Source organism: Malaya genurostris, chromosome 3, assembly GCF_030247185.1.
Source record: "Malaya genurostris strain Urasoe2022 chromosome 3, Malgen_1.1, whole genome shotgun sequence".
Classification (NCBI taxonomy): Eukaryota; Metazoa; Arthropoda; class Insecta; order Diptera; family Culicidae; genus Malaya; species Malaya genurostris.
This window is the reverse complement of record NC_080572.1, coordinates 14,260,068-14,276,292: the sequence shown is the minus strand read 5'-3', so window position 1 is coordinate 14,276,292 and position 16,225 is coordinate 14,260,068. Positions and strand designations below refer to the sequence as shown.

Genomic DNA, 16,225 nt, shown 5'->3' with positions numbered 1-16,225 from the left:
GTATGTGTATGTGTGTGTGTTTAGTTTCGTTGATGAGCTTACACACGGCTACACTCTTCGTCGTTGATACGGATGACAGAGGACATACGGTGCAGCTTTTTGTGCTAAGGTGTGGGCCAGCCATTCCATCTCACTGATTACAACCTACCGCAATTTTCCACTTTTTCCGCGTCTCTGCCTTCATTGGGCTGCATTTTCTCTACGGTCTCGTCTTTTTCAAGAAGAACCTTGGAGCAGTGAAGGGTATTTGGAACTGTTTGTTGGATTGAAAAAAGCGGTAGGTTTTTCGAGAAGTTTTGGCACTAAAAAAATTATAGCATAGTCAAGCTTACATGTTTCGAAAGTAAAATTTCTTAACCACAACTTGAAATATCTTCAAAAATTAAATCTGATCAACGCAAATTAACACGGACACGCGAGATTATCGATTTTCAACGGAATCCAATCAACGGGTAATTATAATATTACGCTACACCAAGCTAATATCTTGATCCTACTAGCAAAACCAGTCCTAAAAAAGCTTCTGCTACTCTCAAACGACCATTGAAAAACCACAGCACGGTGATTGAACAGACCTGAGAGTTCCCACATCAGGGCTCCTACTTTCCCACTAGCAACACCCCAGCGTGCGGGCGTCGTTAGCTTAGACATGTCTACCACCTTCCATAAAACGACGGTTGGCAGTCGCTCGATGTGCAAAAATGAAGTCATATCAGCTTGAAGGACTCCTGCGTAACATCCAACATTACAGAAAACCAAACAAACGCGTATGGCGGCGAATCGCAGCCGTGCTTATGGAATGGGTTAGGTTTCATGACAACAGAACACGAGCGAGTGAGTGAGTGACGGGAATGTTCCTTTTCAATTAAAAAAGAAAATTGTGCCTTTCTTACGTTCTACATGCGTGTGATTTACGCGATGGCTTGAGCCGCTATTCCACGCTAAAAAAGCTAGGAATATAAAAATCAAACAAGATGATTTTCAACTACCGAGCTGTAAGCCAAATTCTAGTTATCGCATTTCGCAGTGGAACGCGGTCTTCTTTTTCTCGCAATTTGTACGCAGGACAGTCACTTGATTAATGTCACGATTTTACTGACTCCATACAGGGTGGCAAGTGAATTGCCGATTTCAATTTCCCGGTTTTTTCCAGGTTTTTGGAATAGGCACAAATCGCCCCTGTTTAGTTTTTTAAAAACATTTTTAATTCTAACTTTTAACAGATACCCCATGTCCATAAAGGATCATTGCAATGATCCTTTATGCGGGCATGATGGCCAAGGATGGCTTTTATCGTATCAAAGAACGCTCTCCACCAACTCTTCACACGATTCAATCAGTGATTGAGAGAGACGGATATCATCGCAGCAACAAAACATCGTCATGGTTCATATAATATAGAATGGACACCAGTGAGAAAACGAATTTCTCTCCATGACCTGTCTGAGCATCACGGGTTAGCACGCTGCTGTTGGGGATTCACTCTGAAGCAACAAACTGTCGCTTATTCTCGTTTTGTGATCCGATTCTATAAGGGCAGTGGATGATTGTGATGGAATCATTTTACTATTGCCGCTTACTTTAAATATGTGCATATAACCTTTGTATAAGTTGTATCTATGAAAATAGCTGTGAATGCTCCAGACCAGGGTTTTGAAATATTGTATATTGTAACCTAGAATGAGAATCATCAAACCGAATTATGTGCGATAATTATCAACTTGCGATTCTCTCTTGGCAAATTCCTTACAGCGCCGATCATTACCGCACTGTATATATTTTGTTAAGGGCTGTGAAATACTCAGAGTATGAAGTGGAGCTAAGAAATGTAGAAAAATTCTCTCACAGTTCATGCATTGAGAGACAGCGAGTTCTTGTAGCATCTTCTACAAGAGTGAACATGTTGTATACAATGTATGTTAGAGAAATATCGAGCCGCTTTCTGCCAAATTATCGACAATCACCAGCACTGGTGATGGCACAGCTAACATAATATCGTCATTGCCAGGGCTTCGGCCATGGTACAATAAATTGTTATATGGACATATACTGTTAAAATTATGTCGCTTGCAAGCACATCTGTTCAATGAACGATACCCTCAGATGAATTATCATGCAGTGATTGTGATGAAAACCATAAAAAAATATCAACAAAGTCCTGTCAGACCAAAAAATTGAAAAATTGAGTTATGCGGTTTTTTTATGCGAATTTTCAGAGTTATGCTTTTTTTTTTGGCGAGTTTTCAGAGCTATGCGGTTTTTTTATGCGGTACGTAAACTCGCATAAAAAAGACTTCAGTGTAATAAAATTGAATTCAAAATCATTAGATGTACGTATACCTAAGATTTCGCAAAACCGATCGGCTGCCACGACTTGCTCTTTCATAACACCATTTTTTTCTAATGTATCTGTTAGTCACTAAACAATGTTTGCGATTTAAATGCGTTGATGAGCAAATAAATCAAATAATAGCTGTTAAAGTGCACAATATATCGATCTGTGTTTTCCTTATAGAATTCTAGGTGCTCGTAGAGTAATCAGAAAAATAATCAGAAAGTACGAGTTCTTCATGATGAACTCTCCGCTGGTTTTAGACCAGTTTTATTTTCAATAGCTTAACTAATTTATCTTCTATGAGAAATCTTTCTAAAATTTATCTGATTCTAGCAGATCAATCAATAACATTCAGGGTTTCAAATTAAGCAATGATTAGTGCAATTAGTTATATATTCTACCAGCTTAGAACTAATCGACTATAATACTATCGAATAAACCCTGAAATTGTTAATTAATTATATAATTTAAAACATTACTTTATTGACGTTCCAAAAGCTCAAATTAAATTCAATTCATCTTCATTTACATCAATATCAACGTTCTTGTGATCCTACCATGGAATAGTTGAGGATCTTTAAAAGAAAATTTATATTCACTGAACAAATCAATCCATTTTCTAAATCTTTCTAAGATTATATACTGGTCCTCAGAAACCAGTTTCAATAATTTTATTCCCTATGTTACCTCGAGATTTTGCTATAAATTTCGCAGGTGTGTTGAATACTTATTCAAAAATTTCATAAAAATCCAAAAGAAGCATCGAAATTATTCTTTTTTTCAAAATGAGCTTTCATTATGCTGTTATAGATAACAACTAAACAAACTCTGATGCTTCCTGTTTGATTTAAAACTACCTGCAAGCCTCTAAAAATCGTTGAACGAGGCATGGGGTGTTTTCAATTTCCAATGGACAATAAGTTGTTTCAACACTTGTACTGAACATTTCTCTCAAACGCAAATTTGGGTATTGTCTCCTACTTTTCAATTGTTGGAAAAAAATCGTTATGCTAACAACTGTTACTTAAAGGTGAGCTAGTAATATTTTTCCCGGTTTATCACTAAAATTCTTTTTCCCGGTAATACTTTTTCCCGGTTTTTCCCGCTGAAATCAAATTCCCGACTTTTTCCCGGTTTTCCCGGTCACTCGCCACCTTGTCCATAGCCAAGACTTTGCATCACCAAACCAAGACAAATTAGGAGCGAATGTCAGCTATGAAAGTATGAAGCAACATTTTGACGGCACGATGACCATAACCCCTTAGAAACGTTTTTGAATTATTCACTGTTGTATTGCTTTTCGGAGAATTAACATCAGATCTGACAAGTAAAATAATGTGTCAATTTTAAATCTTCACTTGGCATGTCCAACAAACTCTCTTTAAACTCTACAGTGTCATATGGAATGACATTTAGACAATACGAATACGTTGCGCATACAACTGCAATTTCAGCAGATTGTTCATTGCAATTTGTTCAACGTTTCATTCTTCCCTTTTCAAAGTCGGTTCAAAACCAAGGGGCCGAGAAATACCATTTTTCAATGTATTAAAAGAGTTCGTAGCTGTTTATAGGAATAATTATATACAATCAGGATTTGTTTTCTTGTTTAGTTATCTGGATAACAGACTTATTTGAAAATAAATTATTGGTGACAATTGAAATATAATAGCAAAAGTATGTGAGATGATTACCGGTATCTCTACACGGTGAAAGTGAAGTGAATGTAGCTCTCTATTACGGAAGTCTTGAAGGTAAAAATAATTACTAGGATGAACTTCATGTTATTTTAACATTACGTTACCAACATTTTGTTGGAAATATGATTTTTTTTCACTACAATGATTACTACAATATACGTGATACTAGTAATAGGTAATGAGCTTGAGTTTATCGAAATTTGTCATCTTCGAAAAAATCCAACCGATGAAAAATGTGATGTTAGTTGGTTACATAATCATACTATTATATCTCCGGAAACATGAGTTACAGCCTTTCGATTTTCAAACTTAATTCATGATTGAATAAGCGTTTTGTCGGTTACGTTAGTTATACTATTATATCTCCGGAGCCAGATATCACAGTCTCATGATTAAATAATAGCTTTCACAGATATCACAGTCTCATGATTAAATAATTCGAGCCTAGACTTGTTAAAAACGGTTAAGTAGCCACAGAGAAAATTGAGCGGTAAGAAATAACGCGTTTTATCGGTTACGTCTCTTCCACACCTGTTAACAATCGATGGCCTCGACTTATACCCCGCCGCGATGCTAAGCGACCCCGCGGTCCCGAATCAGGTAACAAACTTGAAGAGTGTCTGACCGACATGAAGCACTTGGGGATAAACGTAGTATCTGTTCCCAGTGTCAAACCGTCAAACAAATTTTGGTTGTACCTTTCGAGAATTCTTCCCGATGTATCCAACGAAGAAATCTCTGCGATGGTTCGTTCTAATCTTGCGATGACCCAGGATCCTGATGTTGTAAAGTTGGTGGCAAAAGGACTAATATTAGCAATATGAGCTACATATCGTTTAAAGTCGGCCTAGATCCAACTTCAAAAGCAGTTGCTTTAGACCCATCGACTTGGCCTGAAGGGATTATGTTTCGCGAATTTCTAAAATACTCTATCTCAAAATTTCGAAAACGGACGGATGCCTCATCTCAAAGTCGACCTAGACCTCAACGCGCTCTTTCATGGACGGTGGGAACCATTTGGTTCCCATCACAGGCGAGTATTGTTCAACTATTTCGACAACCTCATCATTCCATCGCCCTGTATTACAACCTTATCATTCCGTCGTCCTTAAAAAAATTTTATAAAAAGTTATCTTTGAGAAATCATCTTTCGACCACTATTTCCAATACTGCAAGAACTGCGGAAATTGGGGATCGATACAGTCAAAGTAGTTTCGATTGACCATAAACTAACGAGGTTCACACACTGAAATAGTTATTAGTACTGTCCCGAAAAGTTCGCATCACTTTGAATGATGATGTGAAATTTTAAGCATTCAAAAGCATTATAAAATTTGAATCGGAAGTTGGATCCGTAAGAAATTTAAACCTGACTGGCACCGGTAATAGTGAAGAAAACTTCAAAAACGAAACTCATTTCGATGTCTCAGCAACGGTTAAATCAATTTTGCTGCAAAACCGGTACGCATCGGTACGTGCTAGTACGGAAGAAGAGAAAACCACCTAGCACACAGCGTGATTTGTTCAATTGTATTTATCGTGCAGAGTTGCACCATTTTAATCTATATCAACTTGACATAACTGTTTACAAATTGAAAAGTTTATGGAAGTTTTTTATTTTATTCAAGTTTGAACAAAAATGCCTGACAGTATCTTCTAGTGATGTTTTTGAAAATATAAGTAATATGAGAAAGGCATCATTAAACCCCTAGGTGTATTGAAAAAGGTTTTTATCAAAAAAATGTGTTTTGCGACGAAGCTCATTTCTGGTTGAATGGATACGTCAACATGCAAAATTACTGCATCTAGAATGAAAACCAGCCAGAAGCATTGAAAGAGCTACCAAAGCATTCCAAAAAGTCACCGTTTGGTGTGGACTATGGACTGGTGACATTAACATACCGGTCGATATGTTGGAGTAAGTGGGCCAAAATTGTACCTTGCGCATAGGCCATCTAAAGCGGAATCGAAAATTAGACGTATCCACAAGATCACGCTAAGTGAGCTCACATAACTTAGTACCAATCAAATTCCATTGATTCTTTGCTTGATGTTCATGTGTCCAACTAGAGACTGGTCTAGAAGTGAATTTATTATACAAGAAAATACGCATCATTTAATATGAGTGGTGTGGACATGAATGGAACCTTGTAATAAATTCTTTACGTTCCAGATGTAGGACATGTTTGTTCGAAGTGTGTACATCCACTTACAGGTGAGATACACTGATTTTTTTTCATATGTACAAATCAAATAACCTCCGACTTCCGGTTCCAGAATTACAGGGTGAAGAGATAATCAATCTCAGTAGAAGTGCAAACAATACGATTATCCTGGTTTCCGATTCCATATTTTTGTTTACTTTCAAGAAGCAAGGAAAACAATTTCGAAGAATTTACCACATAATTAAATTTAAGAATATGAGTAATATGAGAAAGGCATCATCACACCACTAGGTCTGATGGTCGGATGCTCGGCCACCTTGGAAGTCTTAGTGGTTTCCCAACTGGCTAAGAATAACGCTACGGTCCACCTGTACCGGTGGTATAAGTAACCTTCGCCAAGAGATGACTTCAAAAAGGTTGTACCATACCGCTGCAAAAGTGATTTACCGCTTATAATCGGCAGTGACATAAATGCTCACCATATCATTTGGGGCAGCACATATATAAATTCGAGAGGCTCTGATATGATGGAATTTGTGAACAGTAGCCTGCACATAGTCAATGTAGGAAATTGTCCAATTTTTGCGGGATCTGAAAGAGAGAAAGTGTTGCGATCCCTTGGTCGCCCCGACCAACAAGAACGAGCCGGCAGAAGAAACCATCAAAACATTCTCGCGCTGATAACTGTCATACGAGTATCAGAAACACACACGCTATACGCACTTTTCACTTGTTGCAACTAAGTGTGCTTTGATTCCTTGCTAAAAATATAGTTGAACTGGTAGCGGAATTACAGGTAGGTTTAAACATTGATTATTTGTACTTTAGGTTAATTTGTTATTTGCAATAATATGCTAGATAAACGCGTCAAGAACGGCCAGTTTAACAACTGGAGGTCTTGATCATAGGTGCACAAGGTTAGGTTAACCGAATGATAGTTACGATCGTTCCTATTGGTGCAATTGAAAGATTATATAATCGAAAACGGAGAAGAGTAAAAGAAAAAAAAACTAAATGTAAGTGAATTTGTATTATCATACCTTTTGATAAAAAAAGAACCGGAATTTTATTAAAAAAATTTTAATTTTTAATAAATTTCTTTATTATCGCCTTCAAAGTACTCTCCTCCTGCATGCCAACGCTTGATCCAATTTTCCATACAAGTTTTATAGGCCGCCGAAGGTATGGCCTTTAGTTCACGAAACGAATTCTCTTTTATGGTCTCTATGGTCTCAAAACGCGTTCCCCGCAATGGCAATTTGAGTCTGGGGAAGAGGAAAAAGTCATACGGGGCCATATCTGGAGAGTACGGTGCTTGGTTGATGATATTGGTTGAGTTTTATGCATTGGAAATCATCTCTTTGGCCACATCAACACGATGCTGTTTTTGAATGAAATTCAGCTTTTTTTGGCACCAGCCGAGAAGCGACGCGTTTCAAACCCAAAACATCAGTTAAAATGTGTTCGGCTGATCCATAAGAGATGCCCAACAACACAGCAATCTCTCTAATCGGTACAGAACGATTTTGCAACACGATTTGCTTCGCCGATTCAATGTTTTCTTCAGTAACGAATGTTGTTGGGCGGCCAGGGATCTCATCATGATCCAAGCTTGTACGACCACCTTTGAAGCGTTTATACCACTCGTATGCCTGTGTTTTTCCTAGACACGATTCACCAAAGGCCTTTTCTAACATTTTCACGTTTCGGAACACTTAAATCCATTTGCAACACAAAATTTGATGCACGCACGTTGTTCTAAATTTTCATTCATTATATAAATCGCCACACGAAAATTTTTCAACTTCTTTGTATAGACGCCAACAAAAACTAATCGTACGATATGCGTCAAAATTTGACAGAATGTGTATAAAAGTGTTGCCAACGTTGAGAGAATAAAAGTTTATTGATTGGACAAGCGCGGAAATTTTAAAATGAAAATTCCGGTTTTTTTTATCATAAGGTATGTACTGAATTGAATTGATCTCCTGCTGTTTTAGGAAGTTTTTAATCAATCATCATTGAAGTACAATAAACGATTAAAAATCTCGGCACGGTCGATTCGTCTCCAAAAGCAACAGAAGGTTTTGGACGTAACTCTCTGTTCTGATAGAATTGCGTATGAGTTGGTATATTGGCTCGTCTCTGATGAGCTCGAACCTTAGTTATCTGATCATAAGTACATTTGCGATTATTCAAATGATATTGTCACATATCGTAATCCCAAATCTACAAACTGGGACCTCTATGAAGAGGGCTTGGCGACTAGATTTTACGGGTACCAACCAACAATTGAACCCCAATGGATTTGGAAAATGTTGTCGACGAAACAACTCATAGTTGCAGCATAAGAAGAGGCTTGTCCACTTCGGATTGTGCGAGCTACTTGGTGGAATGCTGAACTTGCTAGACTAAGGAAGCTATGCAGAAGAGCTTGAAACCATCGACACAGAGATGTGTCGGAGGCATTCGTGTCGGTTCGAAGGGTTTACAAAAATGCTCTTCGATCGTCTGAGCGAAGTGGTTGGAAAAGCCTCTGTACAAATGTCTCTAGTCTCAACGAGACTAGCAGATTAAATAAGTTACTTTCTAAGTCTAAGGACTTTAATGTAAGTTTCTTAAGAACTTCAGATGGTGAACACTTGTCTGATGAAGGTGATGTACTTCACTATCTTTTCAACACTCACTTTCCAGGATGTATGGATCCATCACCGACAGCTCTTCCCGAGACTTTTTCAGGTAGTTACGATTCTTGGGCCCTTGCTCGAAGCGTTGTGACGATTGAATCGGTCAAATGGGCAGTTGTGAGTAAAAGTCTCCTGGAAAGGATGGAGTTTTCCCAGTATTACTGCAGAAAGGGTATGAACATTTCAAACATATTTTGAAGAAAATACTTTTAGTCTTGCGACAGGATATATTCCAAGAGCTTGGCAGGAAATAATTGTGAAATTTATTCCCAAAGGCGGTCACGACACTTATGAGGAAGCGAAGAGTTTCAGGCCTATCAGTCTAAGCTCATTTCCGCTACATGGAATGCAACAAGCTTACCAGTGTGAAAAGTCCACTACAACCCTGTTACATGATGTTGTTTACAGCATTGAAAAAGCTTTCTCACAAAAGCAATCTTGCTTGGGAGTTTTCCTAGATATTGAAGGTGCCTAACGTGGTCATGGCATACCTTCAAGTATCACAAATTGGATACTCGCAATACTTAGCAACCGACTTCTTTGTTCATCGCTTCGGCAAGCAGAGATTAGAAAGCTGAGTGTCTGTGAGTGTCCTCAAGGTGGTGTACTATCCCCACTTCTATGGAACCTAGTCGCTGATGGTTTGTTAAGGAAACTTAATAACCTTGGATTTCCGACTTACGGTTTTGCCGACGATTATCATTTATTGATGACCGGTATAAGCATTCACACTCTCTTAGATTTAATGCAGCAAGCCCTGCGATCTGTTATGTAATGGTATTGTCAGGTTGGATTATCTGTAAATCTGGGCAAAACATCAGTAGTGCTTTTCACTCATCGTAGGATAATCACAGGAGCTCGTCCGTTACAGTTCTTCGATTCAGAGATTACTGTGGTAGATCAAGTTAAATACGTCGGGGTTATTCTTGATTCAAAACTGAATTGGTCTGCTCGCATTAACTTCAGGATTGAAAGAGCTTGCATGGCTTTCGGCCAATGCAGACAAGCTTTTGGAAAATCATGGAGTCTCAAACCCAGATACATTCATTGGATCTACACAACTATTGTTAGACCAATTTTAGCATATGGATGTCTTGTACGGTGGCAGAAAGGAGAAGTTGCGACAGTTCAGTCAAGGCTAAATAATCTTCAAAGGATGGTCCTAATGGCGATGACAGGAGCATTCACGACAACTCCTACTGCTGCTCTAAAGGCGATACTGTGCATTAAACCACTACATGTGTTTATAAAACAAGAAGCATTATCTTGAGTATACAGTCTTAAGGCTACAGGGCTTTGGAACAGTAACCCTGTAGACTATGCTACTAGCCACACTCGCTTGTTAATGGTTAATGGTTACGTGGGATGAATATTTACTCGCTCCTAGTGGCCTCCTAGTTTTCCTTTCAAAACATTCAATGGGAGCTATCCTCTTCGTGAGGAACGGTTGTCTGGTTATTTGGAACGACAACTTGATGAATACACAGTTTATTATATGGATTGGTTTTCTGTTGAATGGTCGAGCTGGTGCTGGTGTCTACTGTCGTGAGATGAGGCTAGAGCAGTCTCATTCACTTGGTAGATACTGTACTGTGTTCCAAGCAGAAATCTACGCGGTTTTGTGAGGAATACAATCGGTACTTCAGCAGAAAATCTGTGGTAAACGAGTTTACTTTTGTTCAGAAAGTTAGTCAACTTTAAAAGCACTCAGTTCGAATAATCCACGGTCGAATCTAGTGATCGCATGTCAAATTCAAATTGAAGCCATTCTGGTATTACTGGAAATGAATGAACTGATGAGTTGGCTAGAGCTGGTGCAACGAATGATTTCGTTGGTACTGAACCAGCTTAATAACTTTGAACTAGTTGGATGAAGCACAAGATTCGTTCTTGGGCTGCATCCAAACATGCCAGCAACTGGCGCAGCTTGCAAACTTGCAATTTTTACCAGATTTGAATCTGACAATTTCAAAGTGTCTACTGTATTTTCCAAGCATCATTGCAGTATTCTGGTCAGAGCTCTGACATTGTAAACTCAATTATCACATGGCTACTATTCAACTTGCTGCTTCGTGTGATTTGTGTGAATGCGATTACGGTACTTCATATCATCTGATGTGTAACTGTCCCGCATTGACGCAACTACGTATCCGGGTTTTTGGTTCTCCATACATGGTTGAGTCTGTGTATGCGGAGCTAAAATTAAAGGATATTCTATCGTTTCTCACCCATTGTGATAAGGAGCTATAGTCAGAGAGGTTCATTGTTCTTCCTGGAGTGAATGAATCCTTTCGGTATTGACCTTAAATAGATTTAGCAGATTGTTTGGCATCCTTTATGGGGCGCAGAATTTACTTCCGCTTGTACATATACCTCTCAGGGGTTGGAGGGTTTAGACTTGGTCACTTTAACATATAAAAATTTTGAGTGAATTTGAAATGATTAACTCCTCTTAATATTTTTGAAATTTTTTAGAGCATTTTCACTCTTTCTGTCAATCACGAATTGCATCTACGGGCCTATTTCAGCTCACTTTACCGAAACTCAACTGAAGAGTATCGTTCCCACCTTTTCATCGTCCTGAAACCGAACCGATCCCTTGGCCATCGCTTCTTGTTCTTCCACCACATCTCCGAGACAATTGCCACTGTTGGGATGCGCTCCAGACAATGCTTCTGTCCTACCTCTCTGATAGGCTACAATGTATGAAACCTCCATAAGAATACCACAGAATATCGAGTTGGATCGTAGCACCAGCCATGCAATGGTTCTGTTCGCTATGAATCAAAATACCACAGACGAAATGTAATACCATGGCTTTGCTTCTTATAAAATGTCGACACTAACCGCTACTGAGTTGTGACGTTGGTTAGTTTCATTACATGTAACCTGCACAGTCGAGAATAGTCCTGATCGTAAATGCTGTTGGTTTCGATATGCTTTACCGAATTGTAGTTTGGAGTTTACAGTCACAATGTATAACAAAAAATGTGACAAATGTAGTACTTTATGGGTTTTGGTACCGCCGGTTTGTGCTGAGTGTTTCGTCTCCGACTCATCAGTGCATTATCAGTTCATATTAAACGACTAACGCCACCTAAACTTGTTACTGTCGCACATTCAACGTTCTATATAATGATCGAGTTCGTTTTTTTACACGTTGCAAACTTTTTTTCACAATGTTGGTAATAGTGTAAAGTATTATACTGCAGTAAAAGTATACATTATATATATATATATATATATATATATATATATATATATATATATATATATATATATATATATATATATATATATATATATATATATATATATATATATATATATATATATATATATATATATATATATATATATATATATATCACAGTAAGCCATTAACATATTAACATTCCATACTGTGAAACCATTAATAAAAAAAAACCTAGATTCCCCAGTGTAATAATAATGTAGTTGAGCAACCCGTGACACCAAAAGCGCCGTCTTGTGTGCGTAAATGCTCCTAAAATGCATGTACAAAGTTGCCTGCGCATTTAACACAAGCACAGTAGCTAATGAAAAAAAAGTACTACCGTTTCTCACTACAAGCGCGGTTGGTGTCTTCGTGGGTAATAATGTTTATTTGATTTATGGTGCTCAATTTCAATTATCTTGAAATATTAAAATTCTTAAATTCTTGATTCTTGAAATGTTTTACTGTAAGAAAATTCAAAGTAAAAATAAATGATTTTTCTAAAGTGTTAGACCCTACCCGGTTCTTTTTTTTTTTTTTTTTTTTTATATAACTATTCATTGGAATATGAGTTAAAATTAAATTATTAAGATTTAAATTGGGTGTCACAAGTGGGCCACAAGTGGTGACTTTTCAGCCCTGTTATATATATATATATGATTTGGTTATTACCATGAAGACATTATTTGCTTCCGCAATTCTGAGATTTTTGTGTAGGGAAAATTCTAAACCTACTTGTATTGTGTAATGGGGAAAAGGAACTTATATACTAACTTACTAACTAATACAGAGAGCGAATCGATTCAATTGAAGATTGCATCGATTTTTGTCGGAATTTGCTTATAATATTATGTGACATTACATCTAATGGTTCTATATTTGTGAGTCTGTGTAACTCATTTGTGCTAAACCAGGGAGGACGCTTCAAAATCATTTTCAGAATTTTATTCTGAATCCTTTGAAGCGTTTTCTTCCTGGTGGAACAACAACTTGACCAAATTGGTACCGCATAAAGCATGGCTGGTCTGAAAATTTGTTTATAAATTAACAGTTTGTTTTTTAGACAGAGCTTAGAATTTCTGTTTATAAGAGGATATAAACATTTAATATATTTATTACACTTTGCCTGGATTCCTTCAATGTGATCCTTGAAAGTGAGTTCTACCCGGTTCTTAATAATGGACAGTGGACTGGAAACCCTTGGATGAAATCTGAATTCGCAAATTCCAAATATATTCTTTTACGTTTTGTGTTTGTGTCCAAACACGGAGAGACGAGTATCCAAAACTTTAAGTGAATGTTTTTTCTTTCATTGATGTTTTAAATCGAATCAATCGTTTCTACCCAAGCATCCAAAAGTTCCACAAATTACTAAAGAAAACACTTTTCTGCTGATTAATAGTACACAAGCAAGACAGCACGTATATTGTTTTTTTTCTGGCAACATAAAAGTACATAACAAGTTCCTCGTGATGTTTTCAAGTGTGGATTATTATTTAAAAAATTGGCTACTTGGAATGTTATTCATGAACTTTGAAAGATGCTTAAGCCAATTTTTTCCCTTTTATCCGAACTTTTGGTTGGCTGGGTAGTACACAAACCAAGATGTTTCCTTTACTTACCTTTTGCCCTTAAATGCCAGTAGGTATTTCTTGTTCGCGGGGAAATTATTGGTAGCTACGAATCCGGTGTTTCCGCCGCGCAAAGGGAACTGCTTGTGGAACAACGGTATGCTCACGTCGAAGTTTGGTCTCAAAGACTGAACGCTCATACTGGCTTTGGCCAGAATGGCCTGTCCGGGATCGAAACCGAGTCCGATTTCAACATAATCCGGCCAAGTACCGGAATACAGATTAAAGATGATATGGTTTCGCCCGTTGTTCCAGTGTGGCAGTCGCTGCAATCTAGATGGCACATTTCGCACGTAGTCCTCACTCAGCGAATCCCGATCTAACGTATCAATGCCCAACACGAACAGGCATGCCTTTTCCGGTTCGGACGTAAAGTACCTACTCTCTTGAATAGCGGATATGATTTTTTGGTAATTTGCACTAACGGGAGGAGGAGCTCCTAGAGAGTTAAGGGGTTCCGGAGGATAAACGTAAACTAAAATGTTTTGATCGGAACATTTGGAAAAATCAAAGCACGTTTCCATCCGGCAGGAACGATGCTGTGACGGAAGAGAATCGCCTATGTATTTAGACTCGATGATAGGATAGGCGTATAGGTCGTCATCCAAAGCGGAACGTAGTTGATGATTCGTCAAGTATGAAGCGTCAACCGGGTGTTCCAGGGCTTCCGAGAACTGATAGTGCATTTGATGATAAGGCGGCAGTTTTGAGGGATTCTTCCGTACACTCATCGCGAACAGTTTCTGTAGCCATTTGAGCCGGTATCCTCCAAAGTAACAGTAGGCTAGAAATGCACAGCATATTATCACCAAAATGTATCGCTTTTTGGCCTGCATTTTGAATAATCTTAAGAACGGCTTTCTTCGCGATTGTTTAAATATTGGCGAATAAGGCTGATAACACCTTATTTTTAATAATCGGAAATTCAGTTATTCATTTTGGTGCACTAGTTAACCGGAGCAGGCCACACGCTTTGAGAATTATGCGTTCGAATACATAAAACATCGTACAACTATGTTTCTAGAATAATATGGTACTCCACAATTGCATCATTTTCAGTACAAAATAGCTGCAATCAATTTTTTTAACACATAGAACTATACTTTCTCTCCAATTTGGATTATTACACACTTTACGTTGAACTTGCTTTTCAAATTTTTACTCCCGATATTTTTGTTTAGAATATATCAGTATTGATTTTTGATTACTTCCTGCTTTCACTGCTTCTCTCGGAGGTAAATCTCATTTGTTTACTCAATGAAGTGCTCAACCTAGCAGCAGGAAACGATTCGATAATTAAATTTGTTGTAAAAACATTGAAGGGGATTTCCACCGTATTCATGTTGCGTATAACAAAAACACACAAACGATGTACATACAAAACACACCTATTTCCACTCGACGAGTCACAACAAAACGAACTAGAATTTCATTTTGACATTCGTATTATTTACATTCCGCAGATTCATGGACTGACATCTGGCAACTTTGGTATGACGACCAAATTAATCCAAAACATTTTGTTTTGCTTTTTCTTGCTGATGATGATACGCACTCGTTTTAAGAATGACATTTTTACTGTATACGAATCACAAAGCACAATCTCTTATGAATATGTCAACCTCCGAATGAAGTATAACACGTCACATTCAACTCGAACTGCTCTCGCAACATTTCGTGTGCAAACCATGCAGGTGCATTTACATTTCCACTGGTTTATTAACAAATTTCAGTATCGCCGTGCCAGTCAACACGAAAATCACTATCCAGATACATTCTTCACTTAAACATCACTTTTCACCCTTTCACCGATGCAAGATATGCTGTTGCCTATTCGCGCGGATGCGACAGTAAAGACGTACCGATCGAGACTAATTTTTACTCTTCACAGTACAGCCAATCCCTGTAAGAACACAGATACATCCAGCGTCAAAAGTCAAAATATACGTTCTACACGACCCATCTTCACAGCACAGTCCCGGCAGGTACTTGCTCACGCATCTCCTTCGTCTGATATTTTCAAGGTAGCGAACTCTCCCACACAGAGATGCCAGATATTTTCATAGAAAATCAGTATTGATTCGTATAAAATATCTGTATTCGCTAATAAAATGAAATTTCTACAATACAATTATGTTAAAAGGTATTATTCCAAAAGATTATCGCTATAGAGTGGCAGATTAAATTTCATATCTTATATTATATTAATCGACGAAATTTTGTAGTTTTTTCCTATCAACAACAATTGAATTATGGTGCCATATACTTGTCTAATTTGAAAATGTTCACTTCATAAGTTGAGATGGATTTCCAGTCTATCAATAATGTTTCATGATGCCAAGACTTGTCTAACTTTGAAGTTCAATTTAGTTACAAATTTTAATATAAATGGATTTCAGTGTTCTTCATTAAATATCTGCACAAAAAATATATATTTTAAAAAGTGATTTGTACGTTAATTCCTAAACGTTT

General features: G+C 37.6%; 1 protein-coding gene across 1 annotated transcript in view; it reads right to left on the bottom strand.

The window, feature by feature from the left end:
* The window catches only part of LOC131436528 (exostosin-1), a 300,468-nt gene extending 284,745 nt beyond the window's left edge, over positions 1-15,723 (bottom strand). The window contains exon 1 of the mRNA XM_058605277.1: positions 13,745-15,723. Coding sequence (XP_058461260.1) covers positions 13,745-14,589 — 845 coding nt within the window. The 5' untranslated portion in view covers positions 14,590-15,723. The remainder of the gene's footprint in view (positions 1-13,744) is intronic.
* Between the last annotated feature and the right edge of the window lie 502 nt (positions 15,724-16,225).